The sequence below is a fragment of the Mirounga leonina genome, unplaced genomic scaffold (assembly GCF_011800145.1).
Source record: "Mirounga leonina isolate KUSES-001 unplaced genomic scaffold, KU_Mleo_1.0 Mir_166, whole genome shotgun sequence".
Lineage (NCBI taxonomy): Eukaryota > Metazoa > Chordata > Mammalia > Carnivora > Phocidae > Mirounga > Mirounga leonina.
In genome coordinates this window covers 30,962,250-30,978,201 of record NW_023270418.1, presented here as the reverse complement: position 1 = coordinate 30,978,201, position 15,952 = coordinate 30,962,250, and the positions used below count along the sequence as shown (strand labels likewise).

General features: G+C 53.8%; 1 protein-coding gene and 1 pseudogene across 1 annotated transcript in view; both read left to right on the top strand.

The window, feature by feature from the left end:
- The first annotated feature begins 1,064 nt into the window (after positions 1–1,064).
- Positions 1,065–3,157, top strand: LOC118016320 (annotated as a pseudogene).
- Positions 3,158–7,778: 4,621 nt separating this feature from the next.
- NAALADL1 (N-acetylated alpha-linked acidic dipeptidase like 1) overlaps positions 7,779–15,952 on the top strand; it is a 12,931-nt gene continuing 4,757 nt past the window's right edge. Inside the window, 9 exon segments of the mRNA XM_035013185.1 lie at positions 7,779–7,972; positions 8,059–8,231; positions 8,311–8,432; positions 8,791–8,913; positions 11,768–12,051; positions 12,136–12,240; positions 13,839–13,924; positions 14,068–14,091; positions 14,094–14,186. Of these exon segments, the coding sequence (XP_034869076.1) occupies positions 7,779–7,972; positions 8,059–8,231; positions 8,311–8,432; positions 8,791–8,913; positions 11,768–12,051; positions 12,136–12,240; positions 13,839–13,924; positions 14,068–14,091; positions 14,094–14,186 (1,204 nt within the window).

Sequence of the window (15,952 nt, the reverse complement as noted above, 5' to 3'; positions counted from 1 at the left end):
TCCAGACCAGTTCTCCACCAGAGGGGCCCAGCTGTTACAAAGGGCCATCTTGCCATTTTCTCGAAGGGAATCAGCTGATCCTCAGACTGAGGGGGGATCGTCGGACCGATAGTGAAAGGGTTAAATCAATGGGCCCATTGGAGGACTTCTTTTTTTTCTTTTTTTTTTAAGATTTTATTTATTCATTTGAAACAGAGAGATACAGAGAGAGCATGAGCAGGGGGGAGGCAGAGGGAGAGGGAGAAGCAGACTCCCCGCCGAGCTAGGAGCCCAATGTGGGGCTCAATCCCAGGACCCCAGGATCATGACCCGAGCCGAAGGCAGACGCTCAACCATCTGAGCCACCCAGGCGCCCCTCGCTGAAGGACTTCTACCAACAAGGCACATTCGTCCCTGTGGTCCCATTTAAGCCTGCTTCATCTCTGCCTAGGAGAGCAAGCACATGTGGCCACATGAATACTGCAGGAAACGGAGTCTCTTCCCTTTTGTCTCTAAAGCCCAGACCTGCTGACAGATGCCCCAGAGGCCCCAGCATCTTGCTGCCCCGAGCTCAGGCCCTGTAGCCAGTCCTGGGGACAGAGCATTCCCCAGGCCTGCTTCCCCGTCAGGAAGGCCCTGTCAAGGGGAGGTCCCACAGCAAAGTGGTGGGGGCCCCAGGGTGCTGCCAGGTCTTTTCTCACACACACACACACACACACACACAGAGAGACACACACACACACCCCTCCCCCAGAGCTGCTAGTCATAGCACGCTACGGCGTCGGTCCCAAGTGGTGCCTCTCTGTCATCAAGACACTGAAGCCCGGTCAGCAAATCAGCCTCCTGTGTCCCCCTGATCCCGGGTCTCTCGTGAGGGTCAGACCGGACTGCCTCTCCCCCCGCCTCCGACACTGAGAGGTGGTGCAGCTTTGTGGACAGGGGGCCCTCCTCCTGCGCCTGGTGCCAGCCGGTGCAACCTCGACTGAGTAACCAACCGCGTGTGCTTCTCTCTCTGTAACACGGTGCCCACCTCAGAGGCCCTTCGGAGGACTAGTGACCTGGTGCGGGCTTGGTGAGTGGTCAGCATGCCAGTGAGTGTTGGCCATTAGCCGACTTCCAGTGGGTCTACCCATGCCCCCACCCCGGCCTCAGAGGCCCTGTGGAAGCAGGGTGGGTAGGCCACCCCGCAGGCTCCCACAGCCTGCCCAGCCTAAAGGGGCTGCTCTCCCTGCCTGAGAGGGGGGCCCGACCCTGCAGCCCAGCAGCATCACCCTCTATCCCGGGGCATCATCTTCTGGAAACATCCGGCTCCAGAGGACTGTTAGATCCCGCATTACCACCTCAGGAGGGCATTCGTGTTATGCGCCCCCCCCCCCCATGGCTGGCTCAGCAGTCCCGCTGGGGCTCATTCAGGTGGGGTCTGTTTCCCCGGGGTTCTGAGCCCACCTTTTGTATCCCTTGAGGTTGCCTCGACACTCCTTAAATCCCAGACAGCTGGAGCGTGAATGCCCGGTGTTGGGGAGCTGTGCTGGTTCAAGTCCGTTCTCATCCATCTGACAGGCATTTGCTGAGTGCTTCCGTGTGCCAGGCTCTGTCCTGGGCTCTGGGGATCCAGTGGCGAATGAAACAAAGACCCCTACCCCAGTAGGACCTCCATCCGAGGAGGGGAGACGAGAAACAAGGGGTAAGTCACATGGGGACAGATGCGATGAAGAAACCTGGAAAGAGAGAGGGAGGAGGAAGCCTGAGGGAGGTGAAGGAACGCAGCTTAGGTGGAGCAGCAGGGAAGGTCTCAGGGAGGACCTGAGGGAGGAGCCCCGAGGATGGCTGGGGGAACAGTGTTCCAGGAAGCCTGAGCAGCAGAGTGACGGTGAACTTGCCCTCCAGGAGCGAGGAAGAGTGAGCAGGCCGGGACCAGGGAAAGACAGTGGGACGGGCAGTGCTGAGGGCCGGCTTGAGGTTTGGGATCATACATTTAAAGCAAGACCAGTGAGGTCATGTGATTCTGCAGGCACATTCAGGGTCAGGGGTACAGGTGCAGGTGGGCGGAGAGTCAGGTTTTTTCCCCAGTGAAGGTGGCCAAGGCAGAGAGAACTGGGGGACGGGGGGGTGGAGAGGCTTTGCAAGGGGCTGGGCTGGACGGAGGAGCAGGAAAGTGGGAAGAACTGGCACCACGGAATCGGGAGTCCTGGAGGGACCTGAGAACTCTTGCTATCAGTGGGACCGAGGAGCGAGGTGGGAAAAGAAAAGGAGATGCGTTTGCTACCTTAAGTGGTTTCCATCAACACCACAATCCAACATGTTTAGGGAGGGCCCGAAGGTCCCTACCACTGTGACATGCGAGCAGACGAAGCCTGAGGCAGGGGTATCTCGGGGGCTCTCTACTGGGCCTGCTTGGATGCCGGCATCAAGATCGCTGGGACAGGGGCGCCTGGGTGGCTCAGTCGTTAAGCGTCTGCCTTCGGCTCAGGTCATGATCCCACTGGGATCGAGCCCCGCATCGGGCTCCATGCTACGCGGGGAGCCTGCTTCTCCCTCTCCCACTCCCCCTGCTTGTGTTCCCTCTCTCGCTGTCTCTCTCTCTGTCAAATAAATAAATAAAATCTTTAAAAAAAAAAAAGATCGCTGGGACAAATGCTGAGGTCATGGCCACCCAGTGGGAAGTCCAGACAGGACCCCGTGAGGGCATTGACATGGGAGATCATCTCTGGGTGGCCCATTTCATCTTGCCTCGTGTATGTGAAGACTTTGGAGTGATAGCAACCTTTGATCCTGAGCCCATTGCCGGGACCTGGGATGGTGCAGCCGGCCACACTTCAGCACCAAGGTCATGCGAGAGGAGAATGGTCGGAAGTACACTGAGGAATCCACCGAGGAACTGAGCAAGGAGCAGCAGTATATCCCAGCCTACGATCCCGAAGGGGGCTTGGATACCGCCCGGCGCCTAACTGGATTCCATGAAACGTCCAACATCAGCGACTTTTCCGCCTGCATGGCCAACTGTGGGGCCAGCATCCGCATTCCCCGGCCTGTCAGCCAGGAGAAGAAGGGTTACCTTGGAGACTGGCATCCCTCTGCCAACTGTGACCCCTTTCCGGTGACAGAAGCCCTCATCCACGCATGTCTTCTCAGCGGAACTGGCGACAAACATTTCCCATACAAAAACGAAGTGGACTAGACTTGCAGCCATCAAACCCTTCCTCGTTCTCCATCCTGCCTCCATGTTTGCCCCTCTCTCAACTGTCCTAATAGCTATAACTCAAAGGGCGGAATATCAAGATCTTTTTTTATTCCTCATGCCCAGGTAATATCTCTTGCTTTCTTCGGCCAGGATAGAGGGGTCAAGTTCTTTTTTTTTTTTTTTTTAAATATTAAGATTTATTTATTTATTAGAGAGAGAGAGAGCATGAGAGCAAGGAGCCCGATGTGGGACTCGATCCCGGGACTCCAGGATCATGACCTGAGCCGAAGGCAGTCGCCCAACCAACTGAGCCACCCAGGCGCCCCAGAGGGGTCAAGTTCTTAATCTTTTTACATCCCTCCCTTTGCTCCCCTGTCACTGAAGCCGTCTGATACATTTGTGGGGAGGGGGTGGGGAGACATAACCACTGCTCCCATTTAATCAGGCGTGTTTGTCCAATAGGCGTAGCTCCCCAGACAGAGCACAGTTTGTGAAGGGAGGAGGAGGGCTCTTTCTTCAAGGTAGCTGAGTGTTGGGGTGGGGTTACTACTCTGGGGTCAGGTTAGGATTTCCCCTCTTGGTGGGAAGTTCCCCTTCATGTAAGGTTATAACCAACTTTCCATGAAAAGTGAGACTTAGGAGCCCCACATTGGGCTTTCTGCTCAGTAGGGAGCCTGCTTCTCCCTCTCCCTCTGTCTACTTGTGCTCTCTCTCCCTGTCAAATAAATAATAAAATCTTAAAAAAAAAAAAAAAGTGAGACTTAGGAGAGAACCAAGCAGGAAAATGCCCCCCTCCCTCATCCTCCTGGTGCAGTCCTTCCCTGCCCTGGGGTGAAATGGCCCTCACCTGAAGACAAGCGCAGCATAGGGATGGATTGACCTATCTTAGAAGAAAAAGCTCTTTTTTTTTTTTTTAAGATTTTATTTATTTATTTGACAGAGAGAGACACAGCGAGAGAGGCAACACAAGCAGGGGGAGTGGGAGAGGGAGAAGCAGGCCTCCCGCGGAGCAGGGAGCCCAATGCGGGGCTCGATCCCAGGACCTCGGGATCCTGACCTGAGCCCAAGGCAGACACTTAACTGACTGAGCCACCCAGGCGTCCTATGGCTTTGGTTTAAAAGACACACATGTACACACCGAGGTTTAGAAAGAAGAGTTGGCTGGTCAACTTGAGTGTGGTACTGGTAAGGGGCTCTTGGGATTATTTTCTAGCATGTCACTAATGCAGGCAGGCCTTTTCATATATTAACATTTTTTAAAAAGCAAAAGAGAAGTTTAGATTTTAATCCTATCTATAAGGTTTCTGAGCCTTTGTCTTTGCAGAATTACTTGTTTGCTTCAACTGTCCCCTTCCCATCTCTGCTCTGTGAGGAGATGGGGACAGCCCTGGAGTCAGAACATTTGCCATTTTGTCCTGGTGTCTAGTCTCTGGGTGTGAGATTAGCCTTTCCTCTGTTAAGATTTCTGAGGAGTTACTTTTTCTTTTATAATAAAAAGCAAACCCCACCTTCATCCCTACCCCTTCCCTATGGTGTCTGGCTGTTTTTATGTTTATGTTGGCAGCCGCAGGCCAGCCGTGGTTTTCTCTTGCCACAACGACTTCTTTTTTTTTTTTTTTTTAAGATTTTATTTATTTATTTATTTATTTGAGACAGAGAGAATGAGAGACAGAGAGCATGAGAGGGAGGAGGGTCAGAGGGAGAAGCAGACTCCCTGCCGAGCAGGGAGCCCGATGCGGGACTTGATCCCGGGACTCCAGGATCATGACCTGAGCCGAAGGCAGTCGCTCAACCAACTGAGCCACCCAGGCGCCCCTCCACAACGACTTCTAACTGCCACGTGCAATAGGTTCAGAGTTAGACGCTCCTCAGAGTAAACAAACTGTTAACTGCCCAGAGCAACTCTTCTAAATCAACCTAACATTTATAATATCTCTTCTGACTCGATTCTTTGTGTTTCTTTTTAAATCCCTATGTGCCTTTTCATTCTTTTCTTTCCTACCAAAAAAGGGGAATTTTTTTTTTTAAGTGACAAAGGAAGCTCAAGTTTACTTGTTCTAGGAATTTGGGGAAAAAACTATCTTGAGTCATGTTGCCAACCAGCTCTTCCCTGTACTTTGGGTGTTTGGAATCTCAGGATGAAGGCATATCCCGGCCCTAGGGTTTTGTAGTAGGGTACAAACCCCAACCCTCCCCTCCCTGTGCTCCAGACCTTGGCTTTGACTTATAATGCTATGACACTGTCTTAAAAAAATAATGTTCAGGGAGGGGCCACACCACCCACCGGGCCAAGATGGGGAAAGGAAAATTGACCAGGCTTCTGTCCAGTGCCTACAGCAGTGTAGACACCAGCTGACCCCAACAGCCTGAGCTGGAGTTCTCAGATGTCACGCACAGATGTCACACTCTTGTCCACGTATCCTGTCTGGAACAGCCCGTGTTCAAGGGGCTAAATCCTTCCGGGTGCGGGTGGTGTAGGACATGGGGCTGGGGCCTCATGGTGTCATTACCGCGTCCATTCTTCAGCTTATCAGCCGATCTTGATGTCCCTCCCACTGCCTGCCTCCCTCCTGTGTCCTCAGGAATGCATGTGCTCCCTGCACAGATGCGCTTCCGATAAGATCCAAGGTCATATCCCGAGTACTGATAATCACCAGGCCAAAAGCTGTGGCTTCCTGGTGTGCCTCCCTGAAGTCACGGATCACGCTAGACCCCGTCTGTAGTCCTCCCATGCGAACATGCAGATCCTCCCGACCAGCAGCACATGGGGAGATGGACATGGGAGGGTGAGGGGCAGGTGGTGCCCATGAGACAGGGTTGTGAGCAGGAAGGGGGCTGCTCTGAGAGTGGGCCGTGGAATCGCGCGCGTGCGTGAGCGCGCACACACACACACACACACCCACAGTGTACCACAGCCTAGCTCCCCCAGCTCTTCAGGCATCTTTGGGACAATCAGTGGCTGCAGCGTGGGGGGGCCAAGGCCCGGGGGGGGGGGGGGGGGGGGGGGGGGGGGGGGGGGGGTAGGAGGAGTCACAGCCCCAGGGACCTCCCCAACCCTGCCTGGCTCCCTGAGGCCTGGAAGAGGCTCAGTACTTGTACTGAGTATTTGGTGTCTTCCTCTCCCTCTCCCTGTGCACGTGCTGGGCCATTTGCGTGGACCGTCTGCCCCTCTCCTTCTCTGCGTGCTGAATGCCTTCTCAACCTTGGAAGATCCCCTCAAATGTTCCCTCTTAGACAGAATTCCTCATCCTCCCCACTGGAAACACACTGGTCCTCCCTTTATAGGGGCACTTATCACAAGGTAGCCAAAAGCCGCCTGTCTCCCTGCTAGACTTGAATCCCTGGGTCTCCCAGGACTTGGATCTGTGTACCTTTTCCTCCTCAGGGCCTAGCATGGGTCTTACAGAGCCAAATGAATGAATGAAGCTTGCAGGTATTAGTGAAGGAGTGAATAAACGAATGGATAGATGGATGGGTGGGTAGATAGCTGGGTGGATAGATGGATGAATAGATGAACTGATAGATCGATGAATGGATGGATGGAAGAGTAGGTGGTTGGGTGGATAGGAGGGTGGGTGGATAAATAGGTAGAAGGATGAATGAACAGATGAATGGATTCCAGATAAGGTCAGGGAAAGGAGGAGGAAGTCACCTTGCCAAGGAAGAATGGGCTTCCCTGTCTCTGACCTCTAGAACGGCCTCCCTCTCTAAGAGTTCCATGTCCTCCCATAAGCTGGGTCCCCTGCAGGATACATACAGAGCATTCTTCTGGATCCCCTTTCTTCCTTTAACCCCAAGCTTGCATTTTAGGGATCCAGATGAAGCAGGAGTGGCTAAAATTTACTGAGCTCCCACTATGTGCCAGACCCTGATTAGATATTTCAATAGATGTGGACTTCTTTAATGGAAACAGCATCAATTTTGTGAAATAGGTCTATTATCCCCATTTTACAGCTGAGAAAACAGGTTCAGAGAGGCTAAGTGAACTGCCCAAGGTCACACAGCCTATGTCCAGCAAGGATGGCATTTGAACTCAAAACCTGCTCCAGCAGCCAGGGCTGGAAATCAAATGACACTGAGGAGGGGTGCCCGGGTGGCTCAGTGGGTTAAGGGCCTGCCTTCGGCTCGGGTCATGGTCCAGGGGCCCTGGGATCGAGCCCTGCAAGGAGCTCCCTGCTCAGCAGGGAGTCTGCTTCTCCCTCTCCCTCTCTCCCTGCTCATTCTCTCTCTCTCAAATAAAATCTTTTTAAAAATGTACTACAAATGACACTGAAGAGACAGAGGTGGGGTTGGCAGGGAGTTGGCAGTCTTGCTCTAACAGGGGCTCTGAGTTCCCATTCGGGCTTGGCCTCTGTTTTACTGGGAGATCTGGCTGAGACCTTGTCCCTGTCTGGGCCTCAGTGTGCCTCTGTGGACTTGATACCCCTGGGGGGTCCCTTCCAGGTGACTGATGCAGAAATCGAGGTGGCTGTGAACGCTCCTGGCCCTTCCTGCAGGATGCTCCCTGACTCTCCTTGCCAGCTGGGGGCCAAAGGGCAGGGCCACCCACAGGGTAATGGTTAACTAGACCCGACACCCATCTATAAGGAGTGACCCCAGCCTGCCAAGACTCCACAGGATGCAGTGGGTGAAGGTGCTTGGGGGGGCGGTGGGGGCCGCTGCCCTCTTGGGGCTGGGGATCATCCTGGGCCACTTTGCCATCCCCAAAGAGGCCGATGTCCCAGCCCCCAGCATCTCCCAGGACCTGGATCTGGAGATCCTTGAGACCGTCATGCAACATCTGGATGCCAGCAGGATCCGGGAGAACCTCAGGTGAGAGGGCCGTCTACCCTCCCCTCCTGTTTGCCAGAGACACCTCCCTAACCGCGCGCCTGGCCATCCGTCCGCGCACCCTACAGAGAACTCTCCAAGGAGCCTCACCTGGCCTCCAGCCCCCGAGATGAGGCCCTTGTGCAGGTCCTGCTGCAGCGCTGGAAGGACCCGGAGTCGGGCCTGGACTCGGCTGAGGCCCCCGCCTACCAAGTGCTGCTGTCCTTCCCCGGCCAGGAGCGGCCCAACCTCGTGACCGTCGGTGAGGAGCCGCTCAGGTCGGGGGATGCCCGTGGCGGGGAGCTGCCAGGCCCAGCCCTGACACCTCCTCCCCTCCACAGTGAGTCCCACCGGGAGGGTCCTCTTTTCCTGCCGCCAGAGTGAACAGAACCTGACTGGGGAGCAGGCGGGGCCCGACGTGGTACCACCATATGCGGCCTACGCTCCCCCGGGGACCCCCCAGGTGGGCCTGGACCGTCCCCTCCCTGCCGCCCCGCCGCCACGGCCCAGTTCCCTCCGGCTCCACCCCAGCTTCTCCTTCCTGGCCCAGGGGTCCTCCCGCCATACTCCATTGCTACTCCTTTCGCCCCTCACCTAGTCATTCTGCAAACACTAATGGCCCCTACTCAAGACCAGGCCTGCTTCAGGGTCCTGGACACAGAGAAACCAGGGGTGACTCTGTTCCTGGGGAAGCTTACAAGCTCTGGGTGAGGTGGGAAAATCGAACCCAACTCCATCACCCTGCCACGTAGCCTCGCTCTCCTTTCCTCACCCCCCCTTTCCTGGGCCTGGCTCTGAGGATCACCTCCTGTTGGGACCAGGGCCTCCTCGTCTATGCCAACAGGGGAACGGAAGAAGACTTTACGAATCTACAGACTCAGGGCATCAAACTGGAAGGCACCATTGCACTGACCCGCTACGGGGGTGCAGGCCGCAGGGCCAAGGTGAGCAGCAGCCCCCAGGGCAGGGACCTGGGTGGGCTGGGTGGGGTGGGGACCAGCCGCGGACAGGAGGCAGGGAGGGGACCGAGCAGTGCTGGGTGGTGCACCGAGCCCTGGGCTGGGGCAGAAGAGGTGAGCTACATTTGTACTATTGATGCAGTTCTAGAATATAGGTGAGGTTCAGTGGGGTGGAGTCTGGAGCCGACAACCAAGAAAGAATTCTTGAGGTGTCCTTGGTGCAAAATGGTGGCTTATTAAAGCACGGGGACAGGACCCGGGGGCAGAAAGAGCTGCTGCCCTGTGGTCTTGAGGAGTGGCTGATTATATACTCAGGAGTTGGGGAGGTGAGGACAAAGGGGGTGTCCAGAAGGACTGTCATATGCTAAAGACTCTCAGGATACTGGAGGCGTGGTTATTGTCAAGCCAAGGTTGTTTTTCCCTCTAATAGGCACTAACATGAAGACAGTTGGGAGTTTCCTGGAGGAATGTTACATTTCTCCTATCACAAGTCCTTGTCAATGGGCTTCAGGTTCAAAAGAAATTCAGTTTTATTTACATTTCCTTCCACCTCAGCCTCCCTTAATTTTATGGAGGGGTGGGTCATGTTAGGGCTTCAGGAAACGAAGTTATGGGTCTCTGGAAGTTAGGTTATTGATAAGAAAGCTTCTTCCTCATAAACCACTAGGCCGTTTGTAAACTGAGGGAGACTCCTGTCCTGCAGGACTGTGATCTCTATCAGTTAACCATTCGTTTTCCCTTTAGGGCAGCCAGGAGTGCCTGAGGAATGTCACATATATCCCAAAGTGGGGGGGGGGGGGTAGGGTGTCAGCTTCCGCTTTGTCCTCGGCTTGCCTTCTGTTCCCTCACCATTACCACTCATGATGTGCTGTGTGACCCTGGATGCCTCCCCTCACCCCTCTGAGCCTTAGGAAGTAAGTGGATCAGGCAAAATGTTCAACTTTGCTATTCCAGAGTCTAAGTTCTCCTGCGAAGTAGTTCTTCTGAATAATTCAACTTAAATCCCTCCTGTTGCCTCCCTCCCAGCCCGCATCTTTTCAACTAAAAATTCTAAGTATGTCAAAGTCTGTGGTTTTTAAAAATGTGGGTTTGTTTTCTTTTATTTTAATTTAAAAAGGTATAGAGTGAGAGAAGGGAAGAGGGATGAGTGTTTCGTGACTACAGAGTTTCAGATTGGCGAGATGAAGAATTCAGTGGGTGGTGGTGACAGCAGGGTAATAACTGCATGTCCTTCATCCTGCTGAACTCCGTGCTATAAAGTGAAGATGGCAGTAAATTTTATGTTATCTGTGTTTGAAAGAAGTGCCCATAATAAGAGCTGGGGGAAAAAAAAAAGAAAAGAAAAGAGGGAAGAGGCATGGTGGAGTTATATAGATTATAGAATTTCCAGTTTAAAAAAAAAAGTTTAGAGTGGAAAAATTCTCCTGTAATGCCATCCTTCAAAGAGGAAACCACTTTTTTTTTTTTTTTTTAGTTTATGGGAGATCTACCCACAGTTCCTTTTGGGAGAGGTGCATATGAATATATATATATATATATATGTATATATTAAGATCTATTTATTTATTTGACAGAGAGAGACACAGCGAGAGAGGGAACACAAGCAGGGGGAGCGGGAGAGGGAGAAGCAGGTTTCCCGCTGAGCAGGGAGCCGGATGCGGGGCTCGATCCCAGGACCCTGGGATCACGACCTGAGCCGAAGGCAGACGCTTAATGACTGAGCCACCTAGGCGCCCCCGAATATATATTTTTATTTCCCCTTTTTTTTCTATAAAAGCAGCATACTATATCCACTGTTTCAAGCTGTGCTTTTTTTCACCTTAATACATCCTGGGGATTATTCTCAATTGGTACATAAATTGTGTCCTTGTTCTTTTTCTTTTTTTGAGGTACTGTTTTGTTTTTATGGTGCTAAAATATACCAGCATAAAATGAAAATAATCTAATTATAAAATAAATCTTAAGTGTTTAATGCAGGGGCCTCAGGTACCTTTACAATTCTGGGCAACCATCACCACTATCCATTCCCAGGACTCTTGGTCATTCCAAATGAAACTCTGTGCCCATTAAACACTCACACCTGGGCGCCTGGGTGGCTCAGTTGGTTGGGCGACTGCCTTCGGCTCAGGTCATGATCCTGGAGTCCCGGGATCGAGTCCCACATCGGACTCCCTGCTCAGCTGGGGGTCTGCTTCTCCCTCTGACCCTCTTCCCTCTCGTGCTGTCTCTCATTCTCTCTCTCAAATAAATAAATAAAATCTTTTAAATAAATAAATAAACACTCACACCTCCCCTCCCCACTTCCTCCCAGCTCCCAGTAACCTCTCGCCCACTTTCTAGAAACATATGAATTCGCTTGTTCTAGAAACCTCACATAAGTTAAGGAATCACGCACTGCTGTCTTTTTGTGTCTGGCTTCCTCACTGAGCATCACGTTTTCAAGGCCCCCGGTGCTGTGTAGAGCGTCAGCACTTTTGAAGGCTGAGCAATATTCTCTCGCATGCGGGGCACGCTGGCTCGTCCACTCCTGCTGGTGGACACTCAGGCCGCTCCCACCTGTTGGCTCCTGTGAACAGGGCCACATTGCCCATGCTCCCCTGAGCAGCCACCCGGCGGGCCATGGCTCGATGCCCCCGTTTTGTACCCACCGCACTGCTAAGCACCAGCCTGCCTATGCCCCACGGTCTTTTGCTACCTCCACAGCGTTGCAGTAAAGGTTGGTGCAAACATCCTCTTGCCCGTGGGAAGACAGATCTTCCAGAGCGAGGAAGGAAGCGGGGAACAGGACCTGAGCCCGCCTCCCCCTTGCCCTAAACACAGCCTCATCTACCTCCCACAGGCTGTGAACGCTGCCAAGTACGGGGTCGCTGGGGTGTTGGTATACGCAGACCCCGCAGACATCAACGACGGGCTGAGCTCCGCCAATGCGACCTTCCCAAACTCCTGGCACTTGCCTCCGTCTGGGGTGGAGCAAGGCTCCTACTTTGAGTATTTTGGGGATCCCCTGACTCCCTACCTTCCAGCCAATCCCTCTTCTTTCCTCCTGGACCCTGATGCTGCCCCTGGATTTCCTCCAATTCCCACTCAACCCATTGGCTTCGATGATGCAAAAATCCTTCTCTGGTAAGCTCTGGTGCCCCTGGGGTCCCCGGCCCACCCTCCAGTGGCCCCAACCTTCAATCCCCACACCCTTCACCTCCTCCCCAGTAACCTCCAGGGAACTGTGGCCCCGGCTGCCTGGCAGGGAGCACTGGGTTGTGACTACAGGTTGGGGCCTGGCTTCCGGTCTGATGGTGACTTCCCAGCAGACAGGTGAGGTGGGGCCCTTCTTCTCAAGGCTCCTCTCCTCTTCCCTTGTTACGCTTCCCTGCCCACCTCAAGGCCTAGCCTTTCCCTTTCTTCTCTCTCCCAACCTTCCCCTGACTCCAGAATATCTGTCCTGTCTTCGGGGAAGCTAATGAAACAGCTGCATGGCCCACAAGGCCCTGCAGAGCTTCACCCCCACTTCACCTCTGACCTCCATGCTCTAGCCATCTCCTTCCTTGAACACGCCAAGCTCATTCCCAAACCAAGACCTCCGCACTTGCTGTTCCATCTGCCTGAAACACCCTTCCCCACACTCCTGCCATTCCTGGCCAGCACCAACCTCCCCACCTGCCACCCAGTAACCTCTCACGGGTGGACCTGTTAATGTCCTCCCCACCCTGCTTCACCCCTGCATTTGCTCAGTTCCTCAGGCTTTGTCTTGCTCAGGGGAGGGAGGTCCCACAAGGGCAGGGCTGTGTCTGTCCCAGTCACTGCCCAGTGCCCGCATAGGCTAAGTATCCAATAAGTATTTAACTGAGTGAGTCCATGAAAAGAAATGGAATTAGAAGAGCGGGGCATGCTTCCTCTTTTTTTTTTTTTTCTGGTGAATAGAGGACATTTACTATTTCTGTGCTGGTCAAACAGAACACGGGTGGGGAAGTACATAGGGGAGGGGGCCAAGGGCCCCCTGCCTCTCAGGAGGACTGGCTTGTGCAGGGGTATTTGGGGGGGACATTCTTGGAAAATTGTTCATGGAGTCTTCTCAGCAAAGGGGCCCGGCCTGGGGTATCATGAGCATCCAACACACCCAATCCTTGGCCTAACTTGGGGTCCCCCATTGGGGGTCTGTGGACTCTCACCTTTTTTCCAGCTCCTTTGCTGGAATCCACACTACCAGCATGATGGGGGACTTGGTCCTAGTGAGGGCTCTGGAGAGCATCCAGGAAGCAGTCCAGGGTTGGCACTAGGGCTCAGGGCCCACTGCCTGAGGAGATGAGAACCCCTAGGCCTGTGCACCTTCTTTCCCTCTGCCCTCGTTCCTTCCTCCAGGTTGGCCAAGAGTAGAGTGGGGGTTACCAGGGCCCCCAGCCTCTACTGAGTCCCAGGGTCCTCAGGGTGGGATGGAGGAAGGGTGGAGACAGGGTCTGGGCCACCAACTGACACTGTAAACTTTAGTTTAAAACTGTAACTTAAGGGATGCCTGGGTCTTCGCTCAGTGGGGAGCTGGCTTCTCCCTCTGCCAGCTGTTGGGCTCTCTCTCTCTGACAAAATCTTTAAAAAACAAAACAAAACAAAACACCTATAACTTAAGTGGAGGGAGGGCTTCCAGCCTGGGGCCAGGGTGGGGAGCAAGGAGGAGGAGCAGGGGGTCTGAGAGGTGGCAGAGGAAAAAGCCAACAAAAAGCTTTGGTCTTTGGATTAACCGTTGCGGGGGGTGGGCAGGGAAGCGTGCTGAGGGAGAGGGCCTTTCTGCTCTCCAGTTACCTGTGGGCCAGAGACGTGGTGGTGTCCCTTTGTCGCTCTGGGCCTCAGTTTCCCCTGCATTGGGTTGGGAGGGGGAGTGGGCAGGGCCAAGACTCTGGTCGCCCCCTTGGCTCCCCAAGCCAGGTGAACGTGAGTGTCCACAACCGCCTGGAGCTGCGGAACTCCTCCAACGTCCTGGGGATCATCCGCGGCGCCGTGGAGCCGGGTGAGCGCCCCCTCAGGCCTCCCTGAGCCCCTAGGGCCGTGCCCCGCCCCGAGGACCCTCTGACCACGCCCCCGCGCCCCGCCTGCCTGGCCCCGCCCACATTCCCTCCCCCCTGGTTTCTGAGTCTCTGCTCCTCTCGCCAGACCGCTATGTGCTGTACGGAAACCACCGGACAGCTGGGTACACGGGGCCGTGGACCCCAGCAGTGGCACGGCCGTCCTCCTGGAGCTCTCCCGAGTCCTGGGGACCCTGCTGAAGAAGGGTGAGGCGGCCCCAGTCCCTGGTCTACGGGCTGTCCCAGCAGGGACACCTCCCTGAGCTCGCAGGAGTCCTGTCCCAGCTCCTCTGTCTCATGCTCCGGTGCCGACTTGTGCCAAGCCCGAGGGCCCTGGGGGCCGACCTGCGTGGACGCCAGCCCTGGCCTCGCTCGAGTCGCCCCGTGGGGTATGGGGACTCGTGCAGTGGCTTCCGAGAGCCTCCGTGCCCCTCCAGTGGAGCGGGCCGGGCGCCGCTGGGAGCAAGGCGGTGCCCAGGCTCTGCCTTCGGGGAGCTTCGGCCCAGTTCAGGCAGGGATGACAGACAGTCGTTAACTGAACAAATATGTCCCGTGTGCCTACTGTGTGCCAGGCCAGTTCTAGGCACAGCAGACCCCGACAGTGAACACCCGACTTGCCGCCTGCAGAGACAACTGGGGTCTGCGCTATAAGGAGGAATATCTAAGGGGCTTTCTGGGCACAAGCCCGAGCTCAGGAAGGCCTCCTGTGGAGCTGGCAGTTTGGGGTGGGGTGGGGGATCCAGGTGGAGGGCACAGCATGTGGAAAGGAGGGCCTGGACCAGGTGGCAGCCCAGCTGGGGAGTTTGGAGTTCAGTCTGAGGTTGGCAGGAAGATGGTGTGGGATTTTATTTTATTTTTTTAAAGTTTATTATTTTTAAATTTTTATTTATTTATTTATTTGCGAGAGAGAGGGCACAAGTAGGGGAGGGGAAGGGAGAAGCAGGCGCGGAGCTGAGCAGGGAGCCTGATGTGGGGCTCGATTCCAGGACCCTGAGATCATGACCTGAGCCGAAGGCAGACGCCCAAATGACCGAGCCACCCAGGCTCCCTCTAACCATTTTTGAGTGTACAATTCAGTGGCATTAAATATATTCAGTGTTGTGTGCCCATCACCCATCACCATCTCTAGAACTTTTTCATCTTCCAGTACGTACAGCATCCTAAAGTTAAAGCTATATAATTTGAACTGATACCAACTTAATCTCATACAAAAGCTCTACTCCTATAAAGCTCTGTCCTTCCCCTTTATGGTACTGATGTTACAGATTACATCTTTGTACATGTGTCCCCATTCACATATTGATTTTGAGGGGCCTACGAGACATTCCTGGGGAGAGGGCAAGCAGGCGGTTGAAGGTGCTGATCTCCAAGGTCAGAAAAGAGACTCCAGAGATAAACTGAGTTGTTGAAATCAACGACAGGTAAAACCACAGGTGTGGTTGAGATCAACTGATAGCAGAGTGGGGCAAGCTTGTGGAAAGAGGCTGGGAGTGTGGCTTTACCCCCTTTGGTAGTGTAGGAATTTCTGTCTCTGTTGTTCAAGTGTTTTATTTTGAAATAATTTCAGAATACATGAGGCTTGCCAAAATAGTACAAAGGAGCCTTGGACACAGTTCACCCCAATACTCCTGATATTAAGATCTTACCATGTTGGCTCTTTCTCTCTCTATTGTTTTCTGGAGTGTTTGAAAGTTGCAGAAATGCTGCACCTTTACCCATAAACATATCACTGTGTATTTCCTAAAAATAAGAACATTTTCTTTCATAGCCACAGTATAATGATCAAAATCAGGAAATGAACAATGTTGATGATGATGTTATGATGACCTTTAGAGCAAAGACATTTCTTCTTTTTTTTTTTTTTAAGATTTTATTTATTGGGCGCCTGGGTGGCTCAGTTGGTTAAGCGACTGCCTTCGGCTCAGGTCATGATCCTGGAGTCCTGGGATCGAGTCCCGCATCGGGCTCCCTGC